Source organism: Takifugu flavidus, chromosome 3, assembly GCF_003711565.1.
Source record: "Takifugu flavidus isolate HTHZ2018 chromosome 3, ASM371156v2, whole genome shotgun sequence".
NCBI lineage: Eukaryota > Metazoa > Chordata > Actinopteri > Tetraodontiformes > Tetraodontidae > Takifugu > Takifugu flavidus.
This window is the reverse complement of record NC_079522.1, coordinates 14,732,311-14,757,694: the sequence shown is the minus strand read 5'-3', so window position 1 is coordinate 14,757,694 and position 25,384 is coordinate 14,732,311. Positions and strand designations below refer to the sequence as shown.

The window sequence follows — 25,384 nt, the reverse complement described above, 5'->3', positions numbered from 1 at the left end:
GAGTTTGTGCTGAAATGGACAATTGTCAAAAGAGTCTCTTGAGAAAGAGTCTCCACAAGAGAGTGTCTCTTGATAAGGACAGCGGGGATTAAACCCAAAACTAGATTAACAAGTGTGTTCCCACTGCAGCAAAAGAAACAACAACAAACTGTAATATGTATATGTAATATAATCTGGGTGTTTTTACAGCTATACATGGTTTAATTGGTTTATCATTTTATTTCAAACATGCAAGTGCAAATGAATAAATGTGAGAGATGGATAAGAAGAAAATTGTTATAGAGAATAGAGAATTGTACTTTACTTTGGAAGGCTTGGAACTCTACAGAACGTCGACATTTCAGGTCCTGAACTAGTCATATTGAAAAGTTTCATTATAATTATTGTATTTTGTGGGTTTGCAAAATAGTGTTCGACTGAAGAACAGTTGAAAGCTCCACAGATGGAGCCCGGCATTGGATTTGTTCGGCCTGGTTCTAATTTTCTGCCTGCGCTGCACTGATGCGCTGTTAGCATTACAAAAGACAAAGCGTGCTCTCAAAAGGTTCTTAGAACTGCGATGGAGATGTTCAAACAGATGAGAAATCTGTCTCAACTGTTTTCTAACTTGTGTCTCCAGTTACACGAATGAGAGATGCACATTGGGCAAAATTCACTAAAATGAAATCAAAAATAAAAGTATTTACAGCTAAACTGTCAAACTGAGCGTAAATGATTGTTTCTGCTCGTTGCAGGAAGCAGAAGAGGAGGGGTTACTTTATACTGAGGCGGATGGGGTGAGATTGAAAGTCAGCACGTCACTGAAATCCGTCTGTGTTCAGAACTATTCAGCTGGAGTTGCTTCGAGACGACTCGCAACTCGAGGGGTCCAGTTAATGAATATCGGAGGCACAAACCTTACGGAGTTGATCTGAAATTCTGAAAAGGCGGCGAGGTCATCTGCGTGGACTCTGCTGTGATCACATCCAAACCATCCACTGAGGGGGTTCATTTTCTCTTCTATGTCTGTATTGGAGGTGTTGGAGGAGGCGGAGGCACCTCATTAACCTTTGTGACACTCCTCAGAATGTGTGACTGTGGGGATTCCAGTGGAAGTCCTCCACATCCAGAGATCCGCACCCATTATCTGTTCCTGCCTTTCTCATTTAGGGCTTTTTTCTTTCTTTGTCAATGACTCCACCCCCTTAGATAAAGAATCTGTCAGAGCTGCTTGTAGCGTCTGATAAGTTGCGAAACCACTGATCCTGAACACGCTTATCTTTTATAAATAGCAAGTCTGAGAGGCAAAACAGCCCGTCAGTATTCGCCACCTGCATTTAAATAATGAATACAATTTCCTCCAGGGTGGGTACCAAGCCTAATTAATCTCAGTTCTCTGAATCGTAATGCAAAAGATTCTCCCCCACCCCCCAGGAAACAAGCAGTTTGTAAAGGGTTGTAGTGAAAGTGTTTGTGAGTCTTTCTCTTAAAAAATCCACCGATTAGAATGAAGATGTGCCAGAATGTTGTGTGGGCGTAAGGGAGGAATCTCAAGAGGCTGTGGCGAGAATTAAGGAAAAGAGCTGAGTTTCTAATCTGATGAAGGTTGGCCCCGACCACCTGGAGAGGGCAAACATCTGGCCCCGCCCACAACTACAATTACCTTCACACTCAGTGGGAGTCGACGCTGAGAGTCCAGAGTCAGATAAATATAAATAAATTGTCTTTGAGGTGTGCTTAAAAACCTGTTCTTCCTGGAGCCAAAAAGCAAAACAAGATGAGGATTTTCAACCACATTTGTCACTTGTTGTCACTTTGCCTGTTGCGGTAGGATTTGTTTTAATAGCCACTTCTGAGCCCAACTTAGTTTAAAACATGGAAATGACGGCTTCAAAGTGTTGATATCGAATTTGCATTACAAGATGTGTTTACTGTTTTCCCGGTAACAAAAATCGGGTTGCGGATTGTCATCATGCTAGTTCTGGAACCACTGAGCAAACACGGAGGCGCTAACGTAGTGGCCAATGAAGCTGATGCAGGGACATTGTCATCAGTGTCTCATGCTACATGTGCAGGAAAACAGAGGATGGGAAATGGTCTGGATTTATGTATTTTATGCTTTTATTTTGACTCTCTTTAACAACACACATACATGGAAAGCGCACTCGTTATGATCTTTATTCCAATGTAGCAGGAACTGGTGGTGAATGGAAACACTCTTAATCTTTTTAAAATTGCTATTACAAAAGGATGACCTTTATAGTAATCTCTGAGGATCTCCACCTGACTAGTCTGTGTTTAATTTGAACTATTGACCATGGTTTAATGAGATTACCCTCAGAATTTCACTAATTCCATGGAAATAAGGTCAATATTTGGCTGTAGCCCTGATGCACCCACAAGCTCTCAGGTCACCTGACCTGCTCAGGTCAAACTGCTCCTGGGTTTTATGCAAACAAAGTGAAAGCCTAAATCTTCCATCTCTTCTCTTTGGCCTTTTGAAACCTCGTGAGACATTTATTATTTGGAGTATTAGTTTAGCTCGGTCTTTTCTGGCATTTCCAAAATTGGGTTTTTCATTTCCACTTGTTACTTTTAATTCATTTTTAACTTTATCTGTTATAATCATTTGTGTTTTTAAATCTGTGCAACACTTCCGTCACCTGCAGCTGTTTGAAACGTGCCACATAAAACCATTTGGATTAAATGGGATACTCTGAATTATGTTGACGCGCTAACACGGCAAATCTCCGATTAATATTCCAAATATTTGAACTCGGAAGCCCACAGTCTATCTTGGCCAGGCCTGTTTCTGGTCATTAGATGGTTTTGAATTATTCATGAAATATCCCACCTCATTATTTTGAGAGGTTAAGTCGTCATTTTGAGTTTCTCTCTTTAAGGACCCTCATCTCCTTTATTTTTCCACCACCCCGACTGAAATGCACTTCCATCCTCTGCATCTGGAGCATCTCTTCCCCCACCCCCATTCCTCCGGCAGCCCGACTCCGTCTCTCCTCCACATAGACAAGGGCAGCAGAAACATTTCCTATCTGCCTCAGATGCTTACTGTCCTGCTGCAAAGGCTTCACTGTGCTGATAAAAATGCCGAAGGACTCTTAAAAGGCACGAGGTGTCTGTCTTGTAAAATCCAGCTGCACCTCTGTAACTCCTCAGAAAACGGAAGCAAATCTTTCTGAATCACAGCCAGCGATTCTGGAGTTTGTGATTCCGACCCACACCCGTCCCCCCTCCCCATGCAAAGTAAAGCCAAAGCCCTTAAGTGCAACAAAGTGACGGGACTTTTCCTTTTTCCGGGACTAATTTTCCTTTGAGATGAACATCTCCCTCCCCCTTGTGCATGTGCTTGTGCCTCTTTAGAAAGCTTTAATTTAAAGAGGCCTCTCTCCGTAATGATGGCCTTCCTAGGAAGAGCCGTTTCTGAGTGAAGGGGCTTTTACTTTGATAACTCGCCGTGAGCCTTTTTCATCAAGCCACAGGGGCAAGTATTCCACAACATTTCAGGCAAGCAAACGTTGTTTTAGGAGTGGCTTTTTTCCTCCTCTTTCTTTTTTTTTCTTTTTAAATCTCCACCAGTTCAAAAGGCAGCGTGGGAGGACTCTTTAATCAGGGAACATTCGCACAGGCCAGATATTATTAACATAAAGTATTACAAGTTATAATTAAGACTTAAAAAGCTTGGAGGAGCCTACGGGACTATTGTGTCTTTATTTAACTCCTTTGGAATGTGTTTCATAATTAATTTACTTGTGGCTGTTGAAGGTATGGTAAAGATAAAACCATGTGACAGAGAGAGAGAGAGCGAGAGAGAGAGAGAGATGTCTCCATGTGAGAGCAGCTGTTTGAAATGATGCCTCAGCTCATTTTGACGACACAAAGTGTTGATTTCAGCCATTTAAAGCCACAAAGGATGGAAATCCATTTGAAAAAAACCTCCTGCGGGGGGAGGGGGGAAGGGGGGGATCACACCACAGCTGTGGTGGGAAACAGATGGGAAGCATCAGTTTATTGTTGTACCGCGGCCGAGTTGACGAAGCCAAATGTTTGGTTTGAAATTGAAGTTGACATGGATTCCGAAGAGGTGGGGGGGTAAATAATGAAAGACACGAGAGCTGTGAATCACAGTGCTAAGCTACCGCTGAGCAATGTGTGTTACCGCTGTGTCAGTTTGTGGCTAAATATGTGAATCTGACCAAACAAGTGTGTGTGGGTTGGTGTGTGGGTGTGTGTGTGTGAAGTTCTTCAGTATTTAGAGCCATGTGTGCGTGAGGATCGCTATCTTTAGTGGGGGCTCGCATGATTAGAACTGAGCAAGATTAGCATTTTTAGGATTGTTTTAATCAGTAGATCAATCAATGATGCTCTAGGAAAATATTAATAACACTTCAAGATGAACCCCTTACTGATTAAAAACAGTCATGTCATCGTAGGCTCATTTTAGCATTAGCATGTCATAACATAAGCAATGCACAGCTTCCTAATGCTAAGCTTGGCTTTGTCCCAGTTTAAATGCAAGTAGGTGTAGTAGAATTACTGTTGAACTGGTGTTGCCTTGGCTACGATGAGTGGTGATTGTACTCTTTCAGCTTTTTGGTTTTGAATATTTTCTGGCTGACCTATGACGTCACACAGCACAACAACTTAATGGCATGCATGCGCTGGCATGACATTTAAAGCTCCATTTCAGTTGAGCTAACATTTTTACATGCGTTTTAAACTCTGATCTTAGACGAATGCAAACATTCCTTTTTTGTGTGTGTCAATTAAACGTACGGACTTTCAACTGGTTGATTTCTATATTTGTTGCTATATTTCAAAAGTTTATTGTCCCACTGTTCAGCTCAGTTCTGTTCAGTTTGATGCAGTTTACAATGAAAAATTGTGACCTGGCAAGTTACGAAATGTTGTGATGCCACAATTAAAAAGCCTATTAAGAAGCCTGACCTGCACTGAAATTAAATATCATGAACACAAATCTGGACAGCCCTTACAACCAAACATGACACCGCAGGGTGTTGAGTTCCAGTGGGTAAACTTCACAAATATAGTATACAACCAAGCTATTGCCAGGTTGAGGTGTTTGACGTGTATACGTTTGTATGATCTATAACAGAAGATCTTTGCCTGCTAGCATCTCAGACCTGCCTCTTTGCTGGCTTGCTGGCCACTCTTTTGATCATAGACCCTCTACCTTTATTCTTGGTTTTTCCCTCTCAACTTTGTTTTAACAAAGCCTTCATGTGTCTCTGCTCTTGATTGACAAGTGGGCTCTTGTGCCAAGTTGATGTGGAATTGGCTCAAGGCGCGACTTTTTTCCTTTCATATGTTTTCCACCACCCTCTTACTGTCCCCTTTTTGTTTGGGCGAGGCCACCGTGCCTGACCTTGCAGCGACTGCTCTGCTGCTAGCTGTGCTACACTCCTCCCAGCACTATCAGGTAATTTGCCTGTGTGGGTCGCTAAGTGTGCGCATTATGCAAGGTATTATCATATTGCTGCGCTAGGTGAAGTAGCAAAGTGCAGTGGAGTGTGATATGCTGTCAAACTACCCATGTGCCCCAGGATGGGTGTGCGCATATGTTTGTTCCTGCATCTGGGTGAGATAAGGTCAAAAATCAAAATCAGTTGTGGTTTTGAGTTTCCCACATTTCTGCACTGTCACTGTTATTGCGATGAGAGGAGCCACTCGAAGAATACCCGTATTTACCCTGTCTGCATGAAAACATGTGTTTATGCGAGATGAAGTCGAAGTGAGCTCGGTTTTTCTGCCAGCATCGTGTTTAGTCTGCGCGTCAGATGGGAGAGGAGGGAAGCAGGAAGAAAAGAATAAAAAGACTAGCTCCTTGTTCCTGTGATCTCCTAGCATTGGCAGTTGTGTGTCTGACATTTGATCTATGTGACGAGACAGTGTTCCAGCAGCATGTATGAAACCCCAGCTGGGCGAAATAACACTTGAGATGCTCCCGGTGAAGGAAGCCAATCCAGCCCCACCAAAAGGAGGCGCCGATTTGCAGTTTTTTTTAACCCACCTGCTACATTTGAGTGTCCACCTGCCAGGAGAGTAAGAGCCTTCACGACCAGGCCTGCTGCTTGGATGTCTTGAAAACTGAACCATCTTCTTGAAAATCTCCCAGATTCTCTGGTCTTCCTGTTGCACTGAAGAAGAAACAACCCTACCCATCATAGAGGGCTCCATTTGGGGGCACTATTAAAGTGCTCTGCTCTCTGTCGCACTGCGTTTCCATCACTCCTGTTCCTTTTCCTTCCTGATGATTGAGTTGGCAGGTCAATAAGTTGATCATTTTTAAATACTGCCCGCGGGCCCGTATGGAACCCACTGAGGGCGGCTCCGCGTCAATTGATTATCTCATGACTGACAAGTTGATGTCAGAAAGACCACATGCAAATGGAGTTACCGCTAATTGGTTTGGAGTTATTTATGATCTGATTCAGTGGTGTTCAGCTAATCTGTCTCCATCTTCCTGGTTCTTGACCTCTGAAAAAAAGAAAGGTTATCTTCAGCTGTAGGAGGAAGGAAACCGCTGATGAGTTGGTCCTTGTCAGATGTATAGTTTTCTTTTTTCTTTAAGTATGACTAGCTTCCTTTTTTAACAGCAACAACAATGAAGGTAGCGCTGAGCACCAAGGGGAAGTCATCACGCTTTATGAGTGAGGGTTTTCTTGTGGAGATGTTTAATTAAAGATGGCTGATATAAGATGTCTGGTTTGAATTTGAGGATTTTCTCCCCTCACTGCATTTCTTCATGTTACTACCTGGTAGGAACATGCTACTCTCACAATACTGTTGCAAAGAAGGCCTTTTCACCATATAAGAAAAATTCAAGGATTATTAAAAGCCAACATGTCTCTGTTGGACCTCAGTAACACATTTTTAGTGTAATGCCTGCCTCCAGTGAGATGTGCAACATAAAAACTGTAACTTTGTTAATTAACAGCGTGCTGTGTCTCCTTTTGTAGAGCACTTTTTTATTCCTATTAATACTGAAAGGATGACAGAAATTTATTTCCACAGAGGATCTGTTCTTGGCAGCGTGACAAACAGCTGAAAAATGACTTTAGAATTATCGGGTGATGAAAACAAAAGAGAAAAAAGCAACTTTGTCCTGAATCTGTATTCATAAAACCCCCATAAAGACAAGGTTACCAACAACACCTCTTCAATGATAAGTGCAAATCTGGCACATATTAGGCCCCCAATGGGGAATTAATTCCAAATGTATAATTCAGACGTGAAATAAGACGAAGCGACGACTTTAATTAATCAAAGTAAACTGACAAAAATACACAGCTAATGAATGAGAACGCTGGCATCCGTCTGCAAAATGGCAGCATGTTCCTGTGCCTGACACCTTTAAGCAAATCATTAGGTCCCACTTTAATCACATTGATCTCAAAAGCTCTCCGTTAGCCTGGTGTGGGAGCAGAAATGAGAGAACAGAAACACACTAGAGCCTTTTAGCCAGCAGAGGGCTTGATGGTCTTATGCACAATCTCATCCATATGTGGGACTTGTTGACGTCTAGTTGGGACGGCAGTGTGGAAGAACTTGGCTGCTACGGAACAGAATGTAAATTCCAGCCAACAACGAAATAATAGGGGTGTCGGTACGGCAACAGGAGCCAAAAGTGTGGCCTGTATACAGCTCATGGTGTCTGTTAAGCACCAGTCAATAATGAGACAGGTGATGTGGAGGGATACTTAAATGATTTAACAGATTTGCTATTTTTGGGATTCCCTTGGGCGAACCTCTCGGATGTTTTTATGTCTGCTGCGACCAGGTTTAAGGTGCGGTAATTTAGGCGAGCCGTAGTTCTTTTGGGCTGGTGTGAGTGTTCTGGAGCCGTACCCTATGACTCATCAGTTTACCCTCGTGATGCCGGTAGAGCACAGCTCCAAGCCCCTGTTGCTAGGCATCTGTGTGTACCTGGAATGATAGGTGCAAGCCAGGGTAAGCAAGGACGGAAGGGTTCGTGAGCCTACTTATGAGCAACTCCTTTGCTTCCTGATCCTCAATGGTCCTCTTTCCTTAAGGCTTTGAGGATGGTTGGAAAACCTTGGTCTTTGCTTGAGGAGACTGTGCACTTAACATACCAGGTTGGACATGGAGTAGCTCATACAGGTGGATTTGCAATGCTTGAGAAATCCTCAATATGATGGAAATAGTGGGTTAGGAACCCCCTATTGATGTGCACACCGAGACCAGGCATCCCACATGGTTGGCTTGGCTACGAAAAGGTTTAAATTTATCAGGCCTTCATTTCATGACATGTTTTTTTTAGTGCTCTCAAGACATAATGAACATCTTCAACATGTTTCCCAAAGGTTTGTGGATAGCAAGGGATGTCGTCTTAATAGGTTCTGCAGCATTAATCTCTCAGTGAGATAATCGTCTCCTCCATGCTCCTTTGGAAATCTCCAGGGGCATTGGAAAGGTTGGCTCACCCACTCGTCTGATCCCCATGGAGTTATGAAAGTGGTGAGATGTCCAGAACCTTCTAGAATAAACCCCTGGTCATATGACTTGCCCTGATAAAGGATGATGATCCCCTGAGTGTATCAGTCAGATCTTGATTACGAGGGAGCGGATGCCTGCCAGAGAGGATTTTCTTGCTCAACAACCTGTGATTCCTGCAAATATAGGGTGAGCCATCTTGTTTTGAATGCATACCACACAAGCTGCACAATTAGACTTTGATTTAACAATCCACTCTTCTGCTAACAGAGCTTTAATTTACTCCTTGACTGTGGCAGCAAATGGGACAAAAAGTAATCCTTCTGCACTGGAATCTTTGATGTTGGTGGACATTTATTAGGTGGGATATCATTTGTATCTCTTAAAAGAGCATCTTACTCCTCATAAAGCATTTTGCCCACCAAAACGTATTGTTCTTGGTCACGATAAACCAAACCAGTTCGTGGCTACCACCTTGTTTTTGCACAAGTTGACCAGGCTTGGGACACCATGAAACTCTGAGCTTTTTCATCAATTGAATCAGTTTCAATTTTTTTATTATTTTTTTTGCTTGTCTGAATGCTGCCAATGAGAGATGTCCTGGACAAGATAATTTATGCTTAGTGTGATTTTCTAGAGGCATGGGTTTCACGGGAATATTTTCCATTTTGAATTTACATCATTCCTGCTACTGTCACTGCACCACTTTCCTCTGGTTCAAACACCAATAGCTGAGTGGGTCTCGCTATAGTGGGACATTCTACCCAGGTTACACCACCGGCTGGAGTTATTGAGTCTTATTGAGGTACAATTGTTTTCTTCAGACTGGCCTGTGTGACCAGGGATGGACATTGCTATTGAAACCTGTAGTGGCATATCCAGGGGCAGTACTTAGGAGGAATGGTACATAGATTGACAGGGTGGGATCCTCATTTCCATGTAAGTTAACAGTGATAATCACCCATCCATCAAATGGAATGAAATCTCTATTTACACCATGCACATCCAGTGTGGTTTGTCCACCAGGAGGTCTCGGAGTTCTTAAAGAGGCCATGTGTAAAGATCAGGTAAGAATTTATGTTTCCACGATGTATTTCTAATGCTCACATGAGCCCTAGGGACTACAGGAACATCAACCGATGGGCTCTTAAGGAGGCACTTTGCTAAGGCTTTCCTGCTTATTAGTCTAACAATTGACTCGTTGCTCGATGGTGGGAAGCCTTGTGAGGAGCTGCCTGCTGTTTTCCTAAAGCCATCTTTTTGTTTACATTAGAGGTTTTAGGGGCTGTATTCTCTTCATTATTCCTACTAATGGGCTTAATGTGTTCAAAGCAGCTCCTGCCTCTACATGGTGGAACTTGGAGAGGCAGGAGATGGCCTCAGTCTCCCTGACACCCAGGGCATTGTAGGCAACTGAGAGCACCGTGGCGCTCCTCACCACAGTCCCCACAATCATGTAGGCCCTCTTCCTGACACTTTGGGAAACCACAGAGTCACGATTCCTGTTCATTTGGAGTTTGGCTGGTGGACAACTGCCCTTGTGGTCCTTTGATGCTGTCTGCCAGAGTCCACTAGTGTAGTGAGCATATCAATCTTGTGGGAGTTGGTGTTTGGTTTGGTTCTTTTGATCGACAGGTTCCTTCTTTATATTTGGCTCCTCTATGTTTTTAGTTTTCACTCATGTGCCATGCACAGCAGTTGGTCAGTAAGAGGTGTTGAGCGCTGGCTTCTCTGCTGCTCACTAACTTCACTTTTTATGACTCATGACATGTTTCAGAATGATTTAATCTGTAACTATATTGCCTGAAAGCAAGTGCTACAGCTCCCTGTGTATTTATTCCCTATTCTTTGAAATTTCCTGGCTTTATCCTTAGCATGCCTCTTATTATCACAGCCTTGTTAAAGCTGCCTCCTCAACATGTCTGCACACACTCTTGTAACTTACGTCAAGTATATTGTCTCCAATTTGCCTCCCTTTTACTTTGAATTCATGTCTGATATAGATAGATATAGATGTAATTTAGATCTTTAAGGGACATGAGCTGCTGTGAAGTGTAGCATGAGATAGCATCTGATTGGATGCTACAAAGAGGGTGGGTCGTTCAAGTGTCTTGGTGTACTGAGAGTGGGAATGTATTAACCACATGAAGTAGCTTCTTACTCACATCTTCAAAACTTAAGAGCATTTGCTGAACACTCTCTGATAAAACATTAGCACTGGTAATTTTAGCAGGATCAACTCTGTTATCCAGGTCGACTTAATGCAGCAGTTTTTCCATTAGCTGTGTCTTTATGTGTCTTATTAGAAGGAGAAGTGACAGGTATGGACACTGGATTTGTTCTTACAGTTGTGCCACCAGGAAATGCAACATCCATATGTGACTGTACACATCATCAATGACCTCTTTCAGTGCCAGCAACTTACCCATGTCCAGGTCCTCAGACTCTATTAGATCCTTAGTGTTCATCAGGAGACAGGGAAAGCGGGGTCTTTTTCAGGCTTTTCCTCTGTTTGTCGGCCATAGTAACATCCTCTCCTGCCCCCATGGGGCAGCCAACATTAGGAGACAATCCAGGACGAGTCCCCCAGAAACTGTAACAGGAAGTGTAGTTTATAAAGAGTCAATGGTGTCTTTTGAGCCAGATTAAAATCTGACCTAACCTCTCTCGCCTTGGCAGCGTTGCCCACTTGTGGATCAACAGACATGCAGTTCCCAAAACTCACCCCAATAAACCGTTAAGTTTATTTCAACAGAACATAACAATAAATTGTTTCCGATACCCAAATCTATATACATGTATAGAGAAATATATGCTGAGAATCTGAGGGTACTTGGTTCAAGTCCCGGTGCAGACAAAACTTGGATGGTTTTCTGGTAGCGGGGGGTAGGCTTCAGAGAACACGGTACTGGACCCCCAAATGCTCACATAGGGCCCTGCCTTGAGTTGCCCTATTCACAGGCAGCTGGGATAATTAATGATTCAAGAGATCACAGAAAGTTCAAGTCTTTGTGTCCATTTTGAACTTCCGTAGAATACCATCACATCTGTTTTGACTGGCATGGCAATTAAGTGTCTTTCTGCTGATTTCACTTCCAGTCTGTACAAGGTTAATTTTGCAGAGACAAACCAGTGGGCACGAGGCTAAGCAGGAATTTGTGAATGCTAACCAAGCTTGGCACCTAAATCCTTATACTGTGAAACCAAAAGGGGCCTGAAACTTTCCAGAATTATCCATTTTAAGGAATAAAAAGACCACCTTAAAGACAAGAACACACCTGAACACGTATTTTTGATTGTCTAAATGCATAAACGTGCGGTTAATCTCTCTAGTCCACTCTTGTATGTCAATTTGAAACTGAACAAACCTCATTTAACATTCATTTCATCTCCACTCTGTCCTCATAAACCTTTGAAAAGTGAAAAGAGTCAAAATAAAATCTTCAATGTAAGCCACACAGCAAACGGACAAAATGAACATCCTCAAAAGCAGATTTCACGCAGGCCAAACCAAATGTCTGAATTTCCCGGGCGTGTCCTGGCCAACACCTTCACACAAAGGTTGCAGCTCATGCTGCTTCAAGCATCAGTAAATTTCCTCAGAGCAAATCAGCTGAAGGGTTTTAAGAAATGTTTTCTTCCTTAGATATAGTTGAGAATAGAAGCTAGAATGTGGGCAGAGTGGGGTCACCTCTGCTGGCAGCAGCATTTCCTTCCTGCCGGGTTTCTCCATGAAATACATCAACATGGGCCCCGTGCAAGTTTCTGTGTCATGCAAAGGTGGCTAGAAGAAAGAAATGAGGTTGGCAAGAAAGCCAGCTGAAGATGTACAACATGTTTAGCTCTTTCAGCCACCCAAACACAGCATATGGGGCATGTTTCTCCCTCCGCTTTGAATTTTTCAGTTAAATATTTATAAAAAATGGTGCAAACGTGACACAAGAAGGTGCAAGCTGCAGACAAGGCAGAAACATTTGTTTAATATGCTCAAAGCCAGAAATCAAAGCCAGTAATCACATTGTCGCAGGGCTCCCCACAGATATCTGTTGCTTTCCTCCCGTCTTTTATGCCATGCTACAGTTCGCTGTCCCCGCCGGGCCGGAGTGGATTTGTTCGTGTTTTGACGGTGATCCACGGGCATTCTGAGCTGCGCCGCTGCCCACGGGAGCTCCAGGCCAGAGCAGTGGGCCGAGTGGCCGTTGCCTGGGCTCGCGTCCAGCCAGAATTAAATAGTCTCTATGGCCGCTGTGTTGGACCGCGATGTGAGGAGACATTATTTTCTCAATTCTCATCGGAGATGCAAATTTTATTTCTGCTGAATTATTTCAGTATTGAGCGGGAAGAGAACGATCCAAAACAACTCTAATACATTGAAAGGCCTCCGAGACGCTGTGAGCTAAAGATGAGACAGCTAATATCCATAAACCAGCATCTTAATGAAAAAGGTTGCAAGTAGAATGTTGTATAGCAGTGGTTCCCAAACTTTTTTTCTCAAGCCCCCCTTTGATGATGTAAGAACATTGTAAGCCCCCCACCCCTCACTGCACCCGGTCCCACCCACCCCAAATCAACCGCACCTCCTTTGTTTTGAATAAATTAAATAATACATAAAGATGTTTTCTTTCTAAAATATGTACATATCACTTCACATTTCAGTTTTACAGTTTTGATTGTTTGTTATGCTGAAAAATAGCAATACTAACAAACGTTCAACTCAATTTAAAAATATAATTATATACAGAGCTCACATCATAGCAGCAGAGAGCCTCCATCCTGATGAAGAGCTTTAACTGGGACTCTTCTTCCTCACAGAGGTCCCTACTCTCCACCATGTTGAACAGCAGTGAGGAATTTAAACTGAATTCACCTTTTCAGACCAGATTTGATCCAAAACACTGGAATGAATCCAGAATAACAAGCACAGTTTTAACCGGAATTTGGCATCTCAGTTAAAATGAATATTTGTTTCTGAAATTGAATTCTAGTATTCATCCAGCATTCAGACAAGTAAATTTAACTTCACATTTTAACATTTTAATTTAGGAACGGTGCAACACCAACAAATTTCAAACTGAAATGAAAACCAGACCTGCATCAACATCATTTGTGCTACAAGTGCTACATATCAAATCAGTGACTGGTGTGAGCTTGCTTTGCTTTGCAAAGTTTTTCAAAGCGGGGTTGCTGTTTGGCGCATTATCTGGAGTGGACTGGAGTGTATAGCAGGAAATTCTTTGCCCCCCCCCCCCCCCTGCAGTTTCACTGCCCCCCCAGGGGGCGCGCCCCCCAGTTTGGGAACCACTGTTGTATAGGAACATGAGCTTGACCCAAGACCCAACCTGGCCCAAAGGGAAGTGTTTAAGAGAAAAAAAGACACCATTATTCAGTCAAGGAGAAATAAAGACAACGATGACGACTTTGCCTCCCTGACTGTTCCGCACTCCGTTCTTCATGACCCATGCTCCAGGAGCATCGGTGGCGTCTTGATTACGATGATGCAGCTGTAGTCTTGAGCACGGCAGATGGCAGTCACAACAATACAAGCTGTAACTTCCAGCGGATAAACAAGCCGGGCCAAATAATTAGAGCATGCTTAATGGAAACATCTGACAAATGAGGAAATGTAATTAAGCTGTATTTTTTTGAGAGAAAGGCTTTCTTTTGGGTCAGAATATATGTATAGTGTAAATAGGGACCCTCTGGTGACCCCTATTATGTTCCAGGACAGGAAACGTATCTGCCTGATGTCAAAATTTATAAATTTGTGTGAAAAATGTCCCCAAACATCTGTTACAGCAAGTATGAACTTGTGAAGGCACACAGCATCACCAGGCTAATATGCTGATAAAGCTAACTTGCTAGTGTATTAAATCAACTTTGCTAGCATGATGATGTTTGCTCTATTTAATGAACACATATAATAGCAGAGCCTTTCATACTGAGCTATTTAAAGTATATAGGCTGCATACGTGATAGTGGTTGAAGCACTAGCTGTCTTGACAGCTGTTTAACAGCTATATGACCTTCCCTAACCGTGACCACTATGTTCTTTTCGCCTCAGTCTTTCAATGTCAAGACCCTGTTTGTTTAGGAGCTCTCTTTCTCTGCCACTGGCATAATCTTCTGGTGTCAGGGAAACATCTTTTTTTCTTATTTAAGAGAACATATTTGCATTTCAAGGCATCCTTAGTGTGGTGGAAAAAGTTCCAGGCAGTGCTTTGTGTGTGTGTGTGTGTGTGTGTGTGTGTGTGTGTGTGTGTGTGTCCTTGCAAGCACAAACACACATTCAAACACACACAAATCAATCAGTCCACCTCCACTGCTGCAGTCACTTTGGGAATAAGAGTAAAAGTATTTTAAAAGGGCATGTGTTAGTGTTTGAGAGCAATGGTTCTCTGCCCTTTTGGCTCTGACAACTCTGGTTAACAGCTGCTATCACAAAGGTTTATATCAGACGCACATAAAACACTGGTGAAGCCTGCAAATATACATACACACTATATAGGTGTGTCTGTCTATCCATCCATCCATCCATCCATCCATCCATCCATCCATCCATCCATCCATCCATCCATCCATCCATCCATCCATCCATCCATCCATCCATCCATCCATCCATCCATCCATCCATCCATCCATCCATCCATCCATCCATCCATCCATCATCCATCCATCCATCCATCCATCCATCCATCCATCCATCCATCCATCCATCCATCCATCCATCCATCCATCCATCATCCATCCATCCATCCATCCATCGTTCGTCCGTCCGTCCATCCACCATCTATCTATCTATCTGTTCGTCCCTCCAAGTTCAGTATTAACATTTAGTGGACTGAAATGCAAAGCAGCAAAATCCTGATCTAAAGGTTTGTGGCTGTTTGTTTGCATTGTGTTTTTCATCAATAAAAGTGAATTCCTCTTCCCGTGTTTGGTCTGGAGTTGGTGAGCTGACCCCTCCACACACCCACTAAGATGCTAGCTTTCATTCACACTGCATTAAAAATCTATAAACACCCACCAGCATCTGTTTTTTGTCTAAAGTGGAAGAGAAACAGTGTTGTATTGATAAGACATGCTAACACTTTAAAGCAGTATGCTAACCTTGTCAATAATTTTGAAGCTCCGTGCAGATCTGTTGCCAGTATGCTAGCACAGCATTAGCCTTGTGAATGTCAATCTGTCCTGGGGTCAGGATGGCAAAACTGACAGGAGGGTTCAGTTCTTGGTGTTTTTATTTTAATGGTGCCAAATAATTGGTCTTGTTTCCTTCTAGCGCAGGACAGATTCTCAGTGACCCTTAAAGGTTTTTTAGCTGCTCTCTAGCTGTGAGCCTGATCGTCTCTATATTGTTTTTTTAAAAAGAAACGAGCGTACTTTTGTAGCGTGGGTGCTAACTTTGTGACCATTATGAACCACGTAACAGTTTAAAACCCGCCTGTCTCATTTCCGAGTCCTCTGCTCTTTTTTTGGCGTTGGATGTTCACTGCTTTCTTGGTGAAAAGTTCAGCTAATTGCGATGTTGACGTGCACGGTTGTGACTCATGCGTGCACTTTGATATTATTTAGATCCGCTTTAAAATGACATTGTGTGTTTGTACCCTGAGCATGTGGCTATTTGTCACAGCGAGAAGGCAATTTTACCCAAAGTTTATTTTCTTGGTGCTGAGGAGGAGAATTATAGACTGTATGTTTTTACCTTGGCAATATGGTCTAAAGTGGACGAGAGGGGGGGTTGGCTTCAAGAAAGCAACTGATTTTAGATTTTCTTTTTGGAAGTAGAGTGCCCTCAATCCACTTTATGCTGTTTCCTTCAGGCAATAGTTAAGGACAGTTTCAACAGGCATATAAAGTGGTCAAACCCACGAGTGAGGCCGTGCTGGCGCCGGCGAAACAGGCAACTTTACATTACTCGTGCATTAAAGATTGCACGTCTGTGCCTGATGCCAAAGGGCAGATCTCTGTATATGGATGAGATGCCAGGGGCTGTGGCACAATGTCGATTTTTGACAGGATTGCGAGCCGGGCCGAGGGCGGAAGGAGGAGAGAATCTTTCAGGCCACTTGTTTACCCTCAAATGCCACGAAAATCCTGGACACACCTTCCCAGCCAGCTCCCCGCGTCGCCGGGGATTTAGTAATTGAAATGGAGTGCCAGGCAGAGTGAGTCATAGATTGTCAATTAGATAAATTGTCAAAGTGTTTTCACAGCGGGTTCCCGGTCCACACTTATTATCCAATCACCTCAGGTTGGCATAGTGTCATTTTCTGCACGGATCATCCTGACAGAGGAGATAATTGAGCTAACTGGGATTGGAATTTGCGCGGCACTTTGCCACCACGGAGTAAGACGGCAGTGTATCCCATCACGTACAGTTTCCAGATGTGACAGCTTCCTCGGACGACGCCGGCCCCGTCGCCGAGCCCCCGTCTGCCCCAGTTTCCAAACGCCAGCGCTTCAAGCTGCGAAGGCGAGGGCGTAGATTAGGGCAGAGATCTGGCAACAGCTGCTCTCAAGGATTACCAAATATATATAAATAAATATATATCCGCAGTGGGAGGACGGAAGGAAATACTCCCAGGCCATTATCCAACACACGCTGAGCTATTTTCCTTCCTGGATAATGGCTGCTTTCTTTTCTGCATCCTCTTCCTGGCCTTGTTAACTCTGAGTCTGAGCTGGTGTCTTAGCCCAGAGGCCTGGAGACCTTCCACCTGTGAAGCTGGTGTCAATCGGGGCAAATGGACAAATCTCAGGACACAGAGCTACCACCCACGTCTCTCTGCGGGATGAAAACCACCAGTTCTGTCTTGTTTCTTTATTGAGTATCATATTAATTTTCAGCAAGATCCGCAAATCCACTCCGCCGTTGCATAATTCATGGCATCCCTCTGACAAAATTCTCTTTCATCTGGGCAGCGCGCCCCGAACAAAAATCCTCAGAAACCCGGATAAGCGCAAGCGGCTTTATACCTGAAGCCAGTGCACAGCTGGGCTCAGGTAAAGCGTCATTCTGTCTCGCCGGAATGAGGTCAGGAGTGAATGGTGTCATCAAGCAGCTGATGTCCAATAGGATTCTGTCCATCAAGTGAAGGTATTGTTGTCATTTCATCACATCAGGCCTTTTTTCCAGGAACTCTCTGTCTCTCTCTCGGTCTCTCTGTGTGTGTCTCTCTCTCTGCACCGACTGAGATTATGCAGGTCTTATTTGATCAAAACAGGGACCGACTGGCTATATTGAAATTTGCAGATGTATAAAGATGAATCCGCTGCACCTCGCATTGCTTTGGCAGCAAGCAGGTTTTTATTTGATGGACTAGATGGCGTTCCGCCAGAGGAGTCATTAAAGTTGCCCACTTTGTCTGTGTTATTAAGCTGAATAGAGTGATGCAAAACTCAAGGATATTAAAAGAAAAAGTCACAGCTATTCATTCGCTGAGGGGAGACACCAGAAGAAATGTTCTCGGATGAGATGTTTTCCTTCACAAAATATTTTCTTTTAATTCTTTTAACACCCGTGTTGTATTAACCTCCGCAGATTTCATGGAGATTTGTCTTTGTTATCCAGATGATGATGATGCGGCAAATTCAAATACGAGTTTCTGGCAAAAACAAACAAAAATCAACCACCCAATAAAATGCTTTAGTCATTATCTGATCACTGAACGTATGCAAACAAATAAGGTGTCAGAGCGCGTGACCACACACACGTCAAATGATCGAGAGGAAGAGATTTTGAAGTTTTAAAGGTTTGATGTCTTGTTCTGGGATTTTAATTGCTTCTCTTTGTTTCCGCAGTGCCCCTTAGTGACACCTAGAGGAAAATCCCTGTAACAGCAGTCGTTCAGGCATGAACAAAGTCCTGACACCAAAACTTCACAGGTTCCTTAAAGGACAAGTCTGAAAAGCAAAAACCTTATTTTTAGTAGTAGAAGTAGTAGTTGCAGCCTTGACTATGTGAACATGCCAAGTGAATTCTGTCTTTAAACATTTTAATTAAAAGCTCCCAAATGTGGAACATTTCTGCATCTTCCCTCTGAAACTTTGCCTGAGCCAAACAAGATGTTTGCGTTAAAGGACTGGCGCTTTTGTTTGAGCCGTTTTGAACATTTAAATGAGCAACTACAGCCGAAACTGGCACAAACGGATGCTAATCCCCTGCGTCTTACCTCACTGAACACACTGAATAATTAAAATGCTTCATTTGCTTCAAGGATTCTTTTTTTTTCTTTGAATGTAGCCCTCTTATGTTTACAACACACAGATTTAGCCCAATTTGCACCCACAAACATGTCTGGTTAGCAGAAAATACTGACAACCATTGGAGGAATATGAAGCCATTTATTCCTTTTTCCTAAACATCAACCAAGTCCAATCTGGCCCACATTTTCTCCTTGGTAGTGTCTGTTGGTTACTTATTCCTGTCATAGATGTTTAGGAGAGATGTCTACTTCTCCTATGGAAAGCGACTGAACAGAATCTAATAAATCCATTCAGGTCCCATCAGAATACAAGGCATATGATGGGGGACGTGCGGTCAAATCTAAAGCTAAATTATAGAATGTGACATTCATTTGAACAAGCCAATCGGACGAATTTCCATTCGTTGTGTCCAGAATGAAGTCTTGTGTGATTCAGACTTAATAAACAGCATTTAAATGGACTTTAACTAGTAAGGCTCTCATGACAAGATATATGAAGGCCAAAGCCAATCTGGGGTGCTACATAATTTATTCTTAATCAGCTGAGTTTGAAAAACTGTCTTTTACTCATTTTTGCTAGTGATTACCAGGTTGCCACTTTCAGTGTTTCCAGAACACAAATCCACTTTTTTCCACCTTTATTCAACAATCTTTTTTATAATGGAATAAAAAAAATTAACATCTGAATGGGTATATTTTGTTATATTTTAGGTAATTTAAACCACTGTACCGGTAAGCATTAAATATAGCCTTGGTTTAGCTAGCAGGCCAGTATGACACATGTTTACCGACACAGGTCAGAGAATAATTCCCCTTCATTATAAATCAACTCAAAAATCCAAATATAGAGGGATAACATGCTGGTCATAGAGTGAAAACATGCAGGATGACTCATTTCCAGAGCAGTTTGAAAATTAGTACAATATCCACTTATGGAAGAATAAGGTTTCCTGTGACCTTTCAGCTGATGGGGCTTGTCTGCCATACCTCCGTCAGCGTGACAGCAATGACAATGTCTTGACATTCGTCCCACTGAACTGTGGAGCATTTTATTGGCAGCCAGCAGCGTGGGGCCAGCCTAAGAGAGAAGCGGTGACAAGTATAGTCTTAGGAGCAGAAAAAGAGAAGTGCAACAGACGTGGCAAGATACTCAGAGCCATGTGTTGTATAAAAACACCTCAATCCAGATCTTTGTTGAAGTATTAATCTAAAATGTCTCTTATACGATTTAAATAGTTTAGCATGAAAGACACAACAGTGGCAACTACGTGTGATTCTTATTTTGCGTAAAGCTAACGTGGTCAGTGTGGATCATCCTAGCATCATGTTTCACCATTGTCATGTCTGGGATTTGAGAGCTTGTGATACTTGGACACCTGTACTTTGAAGTATTCATAACTGTTGTTTTGACAAAATGGGCGGAGCAAGTACACATCCAGGAGCATACGACTGAAAGGCTTATGGCGATTTGTCCAAGTCAGCACAGGTGATGGTGACACAGACCGAGATTTGTTTCAGTTTTTTCTGTTCTGACAGAAAATTGTCATTGTGTTTGTTTTTGTTTGTGCCCTGAAAAAGTCAGTAGCTTAGAAAATCCTACATAGACCCACAACAACACTGATTAAAATGGACAGAAAGCCTCAAAAAGAAACCTCACACGTGCTCAGCGATGAATGCTGGTGCCACCAAGAGCTGTGCTTTCTTAGGCCCTAAAAACATCCACGCAAATGAATTTCCACATCAAAGACAGACAACACCCCCCCACACACCCCCTCCAAGTGTGCGCTGTAACATCAAAGCAACATTTATGACAACGAGGTCTCAATCTTGATGGGGACCACTGAAACGTTTCTCTCGGGCTTCGGCTGCATCGTCACCAAGATGCTGGCGATTCGGCCCTGCTGAACGCTCCCCGAGGGGAAATTAAGGATGCACATGGAAAAGTGACCACAGTAAGCTGATCTGCAAGGCCTCACGCAGCCGCCCTCTCCTCCTGCACCTCTCGCTCGGGGACCATCAGCGGCGTATCGGCACAACGGCAGTGAGGACTTTCATATTGCAGGTCACATTTCATCGCTTCCGCCGCCACCACGCTGCCCTGGGGCTGGTCCAGGCAAGGAAACAGAAAGTCATGAACGTGGAGAGAAAAGAGAAACCTTGTTCTCCAACAAATGGTTTGAAATGCGATATGAGGGAAAAACGGGAGTTTCCTGTGGACTGAGTTTACTTTCGTTCATCTGTGTGAGGAAGCTACGAGAGTACTTCGTGAGCTCATGCGGGGAGTGAGGGAGCGACAGGCGATGAGAACAGTACTCAAGGTGAAAGGAAGCAGCCGTTCAAGGGACGTTCAACTGCAGCAGTGCGGTCGTGACAAGCTCGTGCAGCAAGTTGTGATGCAGTGAAAGCCTTTGTGCTGCGCTGAAGTACAGTAGCTTCTAAAGGCCCTTGACTGTCACGACGTGGCAGCTCACTCTTTATGTCCACGAAGGTGAAATGTCTATTGAACTGCACAAAACATTGTGTGCCTCCGTCGCAGTTTACTCTCTCCTGGGGAAGTTGGTATTTCTCTTCACTTACGTTGTCCAAAGTTGTTAAACTTTCCACAATAAATGCATGGATTATGAGGCTTTGGTATATTGAATATGCGGAGAAACAGAATTCCGTGCGACTTCTGCTTGTGATGTCACCTGTTGCCGTCAGGAAGTACTTGTTCTTCAGCTGCTTTTGTGTAGAGGACGCAACCGTTGTGACTCCAGCCAGTTCAGCCCGTTCAATCGCAGACTAGACTGGGAGGAACTGAGCTGCGTTATGATCAGACTCCAAAGAAATGCCAGCACCCTGGGCAGCAACTTTCGCCTGAGATGTCGTCACTTCGGAGAGTGGAATTATTTAGAAGTGGAGTGTCCATTCTTCAGAGGACTGAATGGGAACGGGTTTTTCTTGAGACCTTGAATGGCGCTAGATGTCTTATCGATTTTACCAGGAAAAATACCTGAGCCGCTCGCTTCTTCTAACCAGCTCCAGGCGTAGCTGAACGCGGATTTTAAGTGTTCTTTTTTGTTCCTGTCGCTAACGTAAGAGCAAAGTGACATTAGATGGAGAAAGACAAGACTGGACACATTTATCTCTATTATGTTCTTATTACTGCATTATTATTATTACTTGAGCCATAAAACCTAAGAAAAGGAAAACGCAAATGCAAAACTTTCCAAAGATGAACACGATTTCCACAGTATCTATTTTGGTTTGAGGATCACTCGCCGTACAGCTCGAAAGGCCTCCGGAATTAGCTCAAACCTCTAAAACAGACATTGTGCAACAGAAGAAACAGTCCTCGGGAAGCAGATTGTGACAGAATCTCTCACAAGTCTACCTGGATGCCTGATTTCAGTTTTAGAAATCCTTCCTGCGTTTGTCATTCGTGAGTTGGACCCATTTACAGGAGAATGGCAGCTAGTCCGAGGGTGACACGTGCAGGATCCCAACTGTCACGATGCGTTCAGGGGCAACAGGTCGGCAAAAGGAATCGTTATAGAGCGGTCGTTACATGGACACGGTTCAAAAGCTTTGAGAGTTGTTTGCTTTTGTCAACCCTAGTTTTACCTGGAAACCACTAGCGAAGCTGGTTGTGGTGGTTTGGAGATGTCAGCATGTCCTGACCTTCACTCCATCCACATGAATATGAAAAGCTTGTTTGCTTTGACTGTGGGAACATTTTGACATTCCATTCTGTAGTTGCAGTAGCAGCAAATATAACAACAGTAACTCATCAGGATTGTTCCTGTTGATTGCCTTTTCGGGCTTCACCAGCATGCAAAGCAGCTAACGCGGCCTCCAATGAATGCAAACACCAGAATTCACTCGTTTCGGGGTCTCACGATCCGCAGGTACGTTTGTTATTTTAGCGTTCCTCCAGATTGGGTTTAGGATGAGCAAACATGACCTACTTACTCACCCGTAGCCAGTTATTTCAGCTATAGAGAGAATCTGATATTATCACTGAGACATCGTGGACGACGAGTACAAACTTTTTTCCACAAAAAGCATCAATGAAGCAAACGCAAGTCTTTAAATTTGGTTTTTTTGAAGATATAAACTCTATATTCTTTTTATAAAGTTAGTTTGAACATATCCATGAATTACTCAGTTGTTTAGTTCCTGAAGGGTATTTGATGTTAGCATTGAGAGCAAAAATACTAACTTTTTTTGTGAAACAAACACTGGTTTATTCCCATAAACATTTTAATGGTAACCGATCCTGTTACCTGTTATCCTGTAACAGATCATGGATGATGATTCACCTCTTTTTATTAGTTACATATACTTCATTCTTCAGCTCTTAATGTTTGGCAAAGATAGTTTTTCTATATTGTTTAGGTTCGAGTCTTCATCGGAGTTGCTGCTCATTATGGGATATCATTTTTTTTGCACAGTGGGACTCAGAAAGGACTAGAAATTAGTTGATTTGAATCACATTTTAGCTCAGTTGTCAGGCTGGCGAGGGTTTGAGGAGCTCTATCCTGGCATGTTAGCCAAATTTGGATGACATTCCCAACCAATTTCAGCCTCCTTGAGATTTCTGAAGACTATTGACGGTGGCAGAGTGGCTGAACTTTAGGGCCAGCGATCTAAAACCTACCGAAAAGTCTGATTCTATTCATAAACACTCGCAGGAGGCTCTCAGCTGGAGCCGGAGGACAATGAGGTCTGGATTACTTGATGCGGAGTGTTTAACCCGGAGGTGCTATGGTGCCCGTGACCCTGCCCTTTCTCGGCCCAACAGGGTATTGATCTGTGTTTTTGCATGCAGCTGCGAGCTCGTTTGAAATACCAATAGATTTCAGGTGAACCTCCTCCGGGAAGGGCAATCAGTCCTGACCAAATTGGCGATATTGTGTGACACACTGAAACTTGCTGAATGCAAATATGTGATTTATGCATCATAATCTCGGATGAGCTGCCTTTTCAGGTCATTACAGCGTAATCCCTATTAGAGCCATGTAATCTTTATTCAAGCAGGACACATTTATTTGCTGCTGTAGGGTTGACCTTCAGTGGCAACTTCCCTCCAGGAGCTGTACAGGACAACCACAGCCCAGGACAACCACAGCCCAGACAACCACAGCCCAGTACAACCACAGGCCAGACAACCACAGGCCAGTACAACCACAGCCCAGTACAACCACAGCCCAGGACATCCACACCCAGGACAACCACAGCCCAGTACAACCACAGCCCAGGACAACCACAGCCCAGTACAACCACAGCCCAGTACAACCACTGCCCAGGACAACCACAGCCCAGGACAACCACAGCCAGTACCCACACCCAGGACAACCACGCCCAGGACAACCACAGCCCAGTACAACCACAGCCCAGGACAACCACAGCCCAGTACAACCACAGCCCAGGACAACCACAGCCCAGGACAACCACAGCCCAGTACACCACAGCCCAGTACAACCACAGCCCAGTACAACCACAGCCCAGGACAACCACAGCCTTACAACCACAGCCCAGTACAACCACAGCCCAGGACAACACGCCAGTACAACCACAGCCCAGGACAACCACAGCCCAGTACAACCACAGCCCGTACAACCACAGCCCAGGACAACCACAGCCCAGGACAACCACAGGCCAGTACACCACAGCCCAGTACAACCACAGCCCAGGACATCCACAGCCCAGGACCACCAGCCCAGGACAACCACAGCCAGGACAACCACAGCCAAGGACAACCACAGCCCAGTACAACCACAGCCCAGGACAACCACAGCCCAGTACAACCACAGCCCAGGACACCACAGCCCAGTACAACCAGCCCAGACAACCACAGCCCAGGACACCACAGCCCAGGACAACCACAGCCCAGGACATCCACAGCCAGTACAACCACTGCCCACAACCACACCACAGCCCAGACAACCACAGCCCAGGACATCCACAGCCCAGGACATCCACAGCCAGACAACCACACCCAGGACATCCACAGCCCAGGACATCCACAGCCCAGACACCACTGCCCAGGACAACCACAGGCCAGTTCATCAGGGGTTGACCATCAAGCAGCGCTGGTTTCCCAGCACCCTCAGTGTAAACAGCTCCCCTCAGATCACGACTCTGCAGTCGGCACTTTTACCTGGAAGGAGCAACTTGTGGAGTTTTTTCCCCTCTAAAGTTTCGTATGTGAATTCAATAAAGTGATAAACTCGTTAACGGTTAAAATGATGTAAAAATGATCTTGCGGTGCCGACTTCGTGATGAAAACAGGATGATAAATGAGATGGATGCCCAGAGGAAAATTAACTTTGTGCAGTGCGTAAGACCGTTAGCACCATATGCAGCAGTGTAACTGAATCGTTGGGGTAATTATCTCTGTCAGCTGTGTGTTGCTTTCCAGACTCATCAGATCACCACAAACTGAAATCAGCATGCAATAAGTGCACGTAATAGACCCCATCATTGTCTACAAACATCCCATACCTATTGAGAATGCATGCACAGCATGGGGTCTGTAAATATGACAGCCAGTAATAGAAAACATTCTGAATATCCACTTATGTTGTTGACTAAGGTGCACAAACTGGACCTAAATGAAGCAGAACTGGCCCACGGCGACAGTCTGTCTCAAACTTCCATAAAAGATGGTTTTGATGGCATTTCTAAGTAGCCAGGTATCCAATGTCCATTAATTTAGTCATATC

At 43.8% G+C, this 25,384-nt stretch overlaps 1 protein-coding gene across 1 annotated transcript in view; it reads left to right on the top strand.

The window, feature by feature from the left end:
- Window positions 1–24,738, top strand: part of LOC130523451 (uncharacterized) — a 30,200-nt gene extending 5,462 nt beyond the window's left edge. The window contains exon 2 of the mRNA XM_057028800.1: window positions 23,720–24,738. Coding sequence (XP_056884780.1) covers window positions 23,720–24,738 — 1,019 coding nt within the window. The remainder of the gene's footprint in view (window positions 1–23,719) is intronic.
- Window positions 24,739–25,384: the final 646 nt, after the last annotated feature.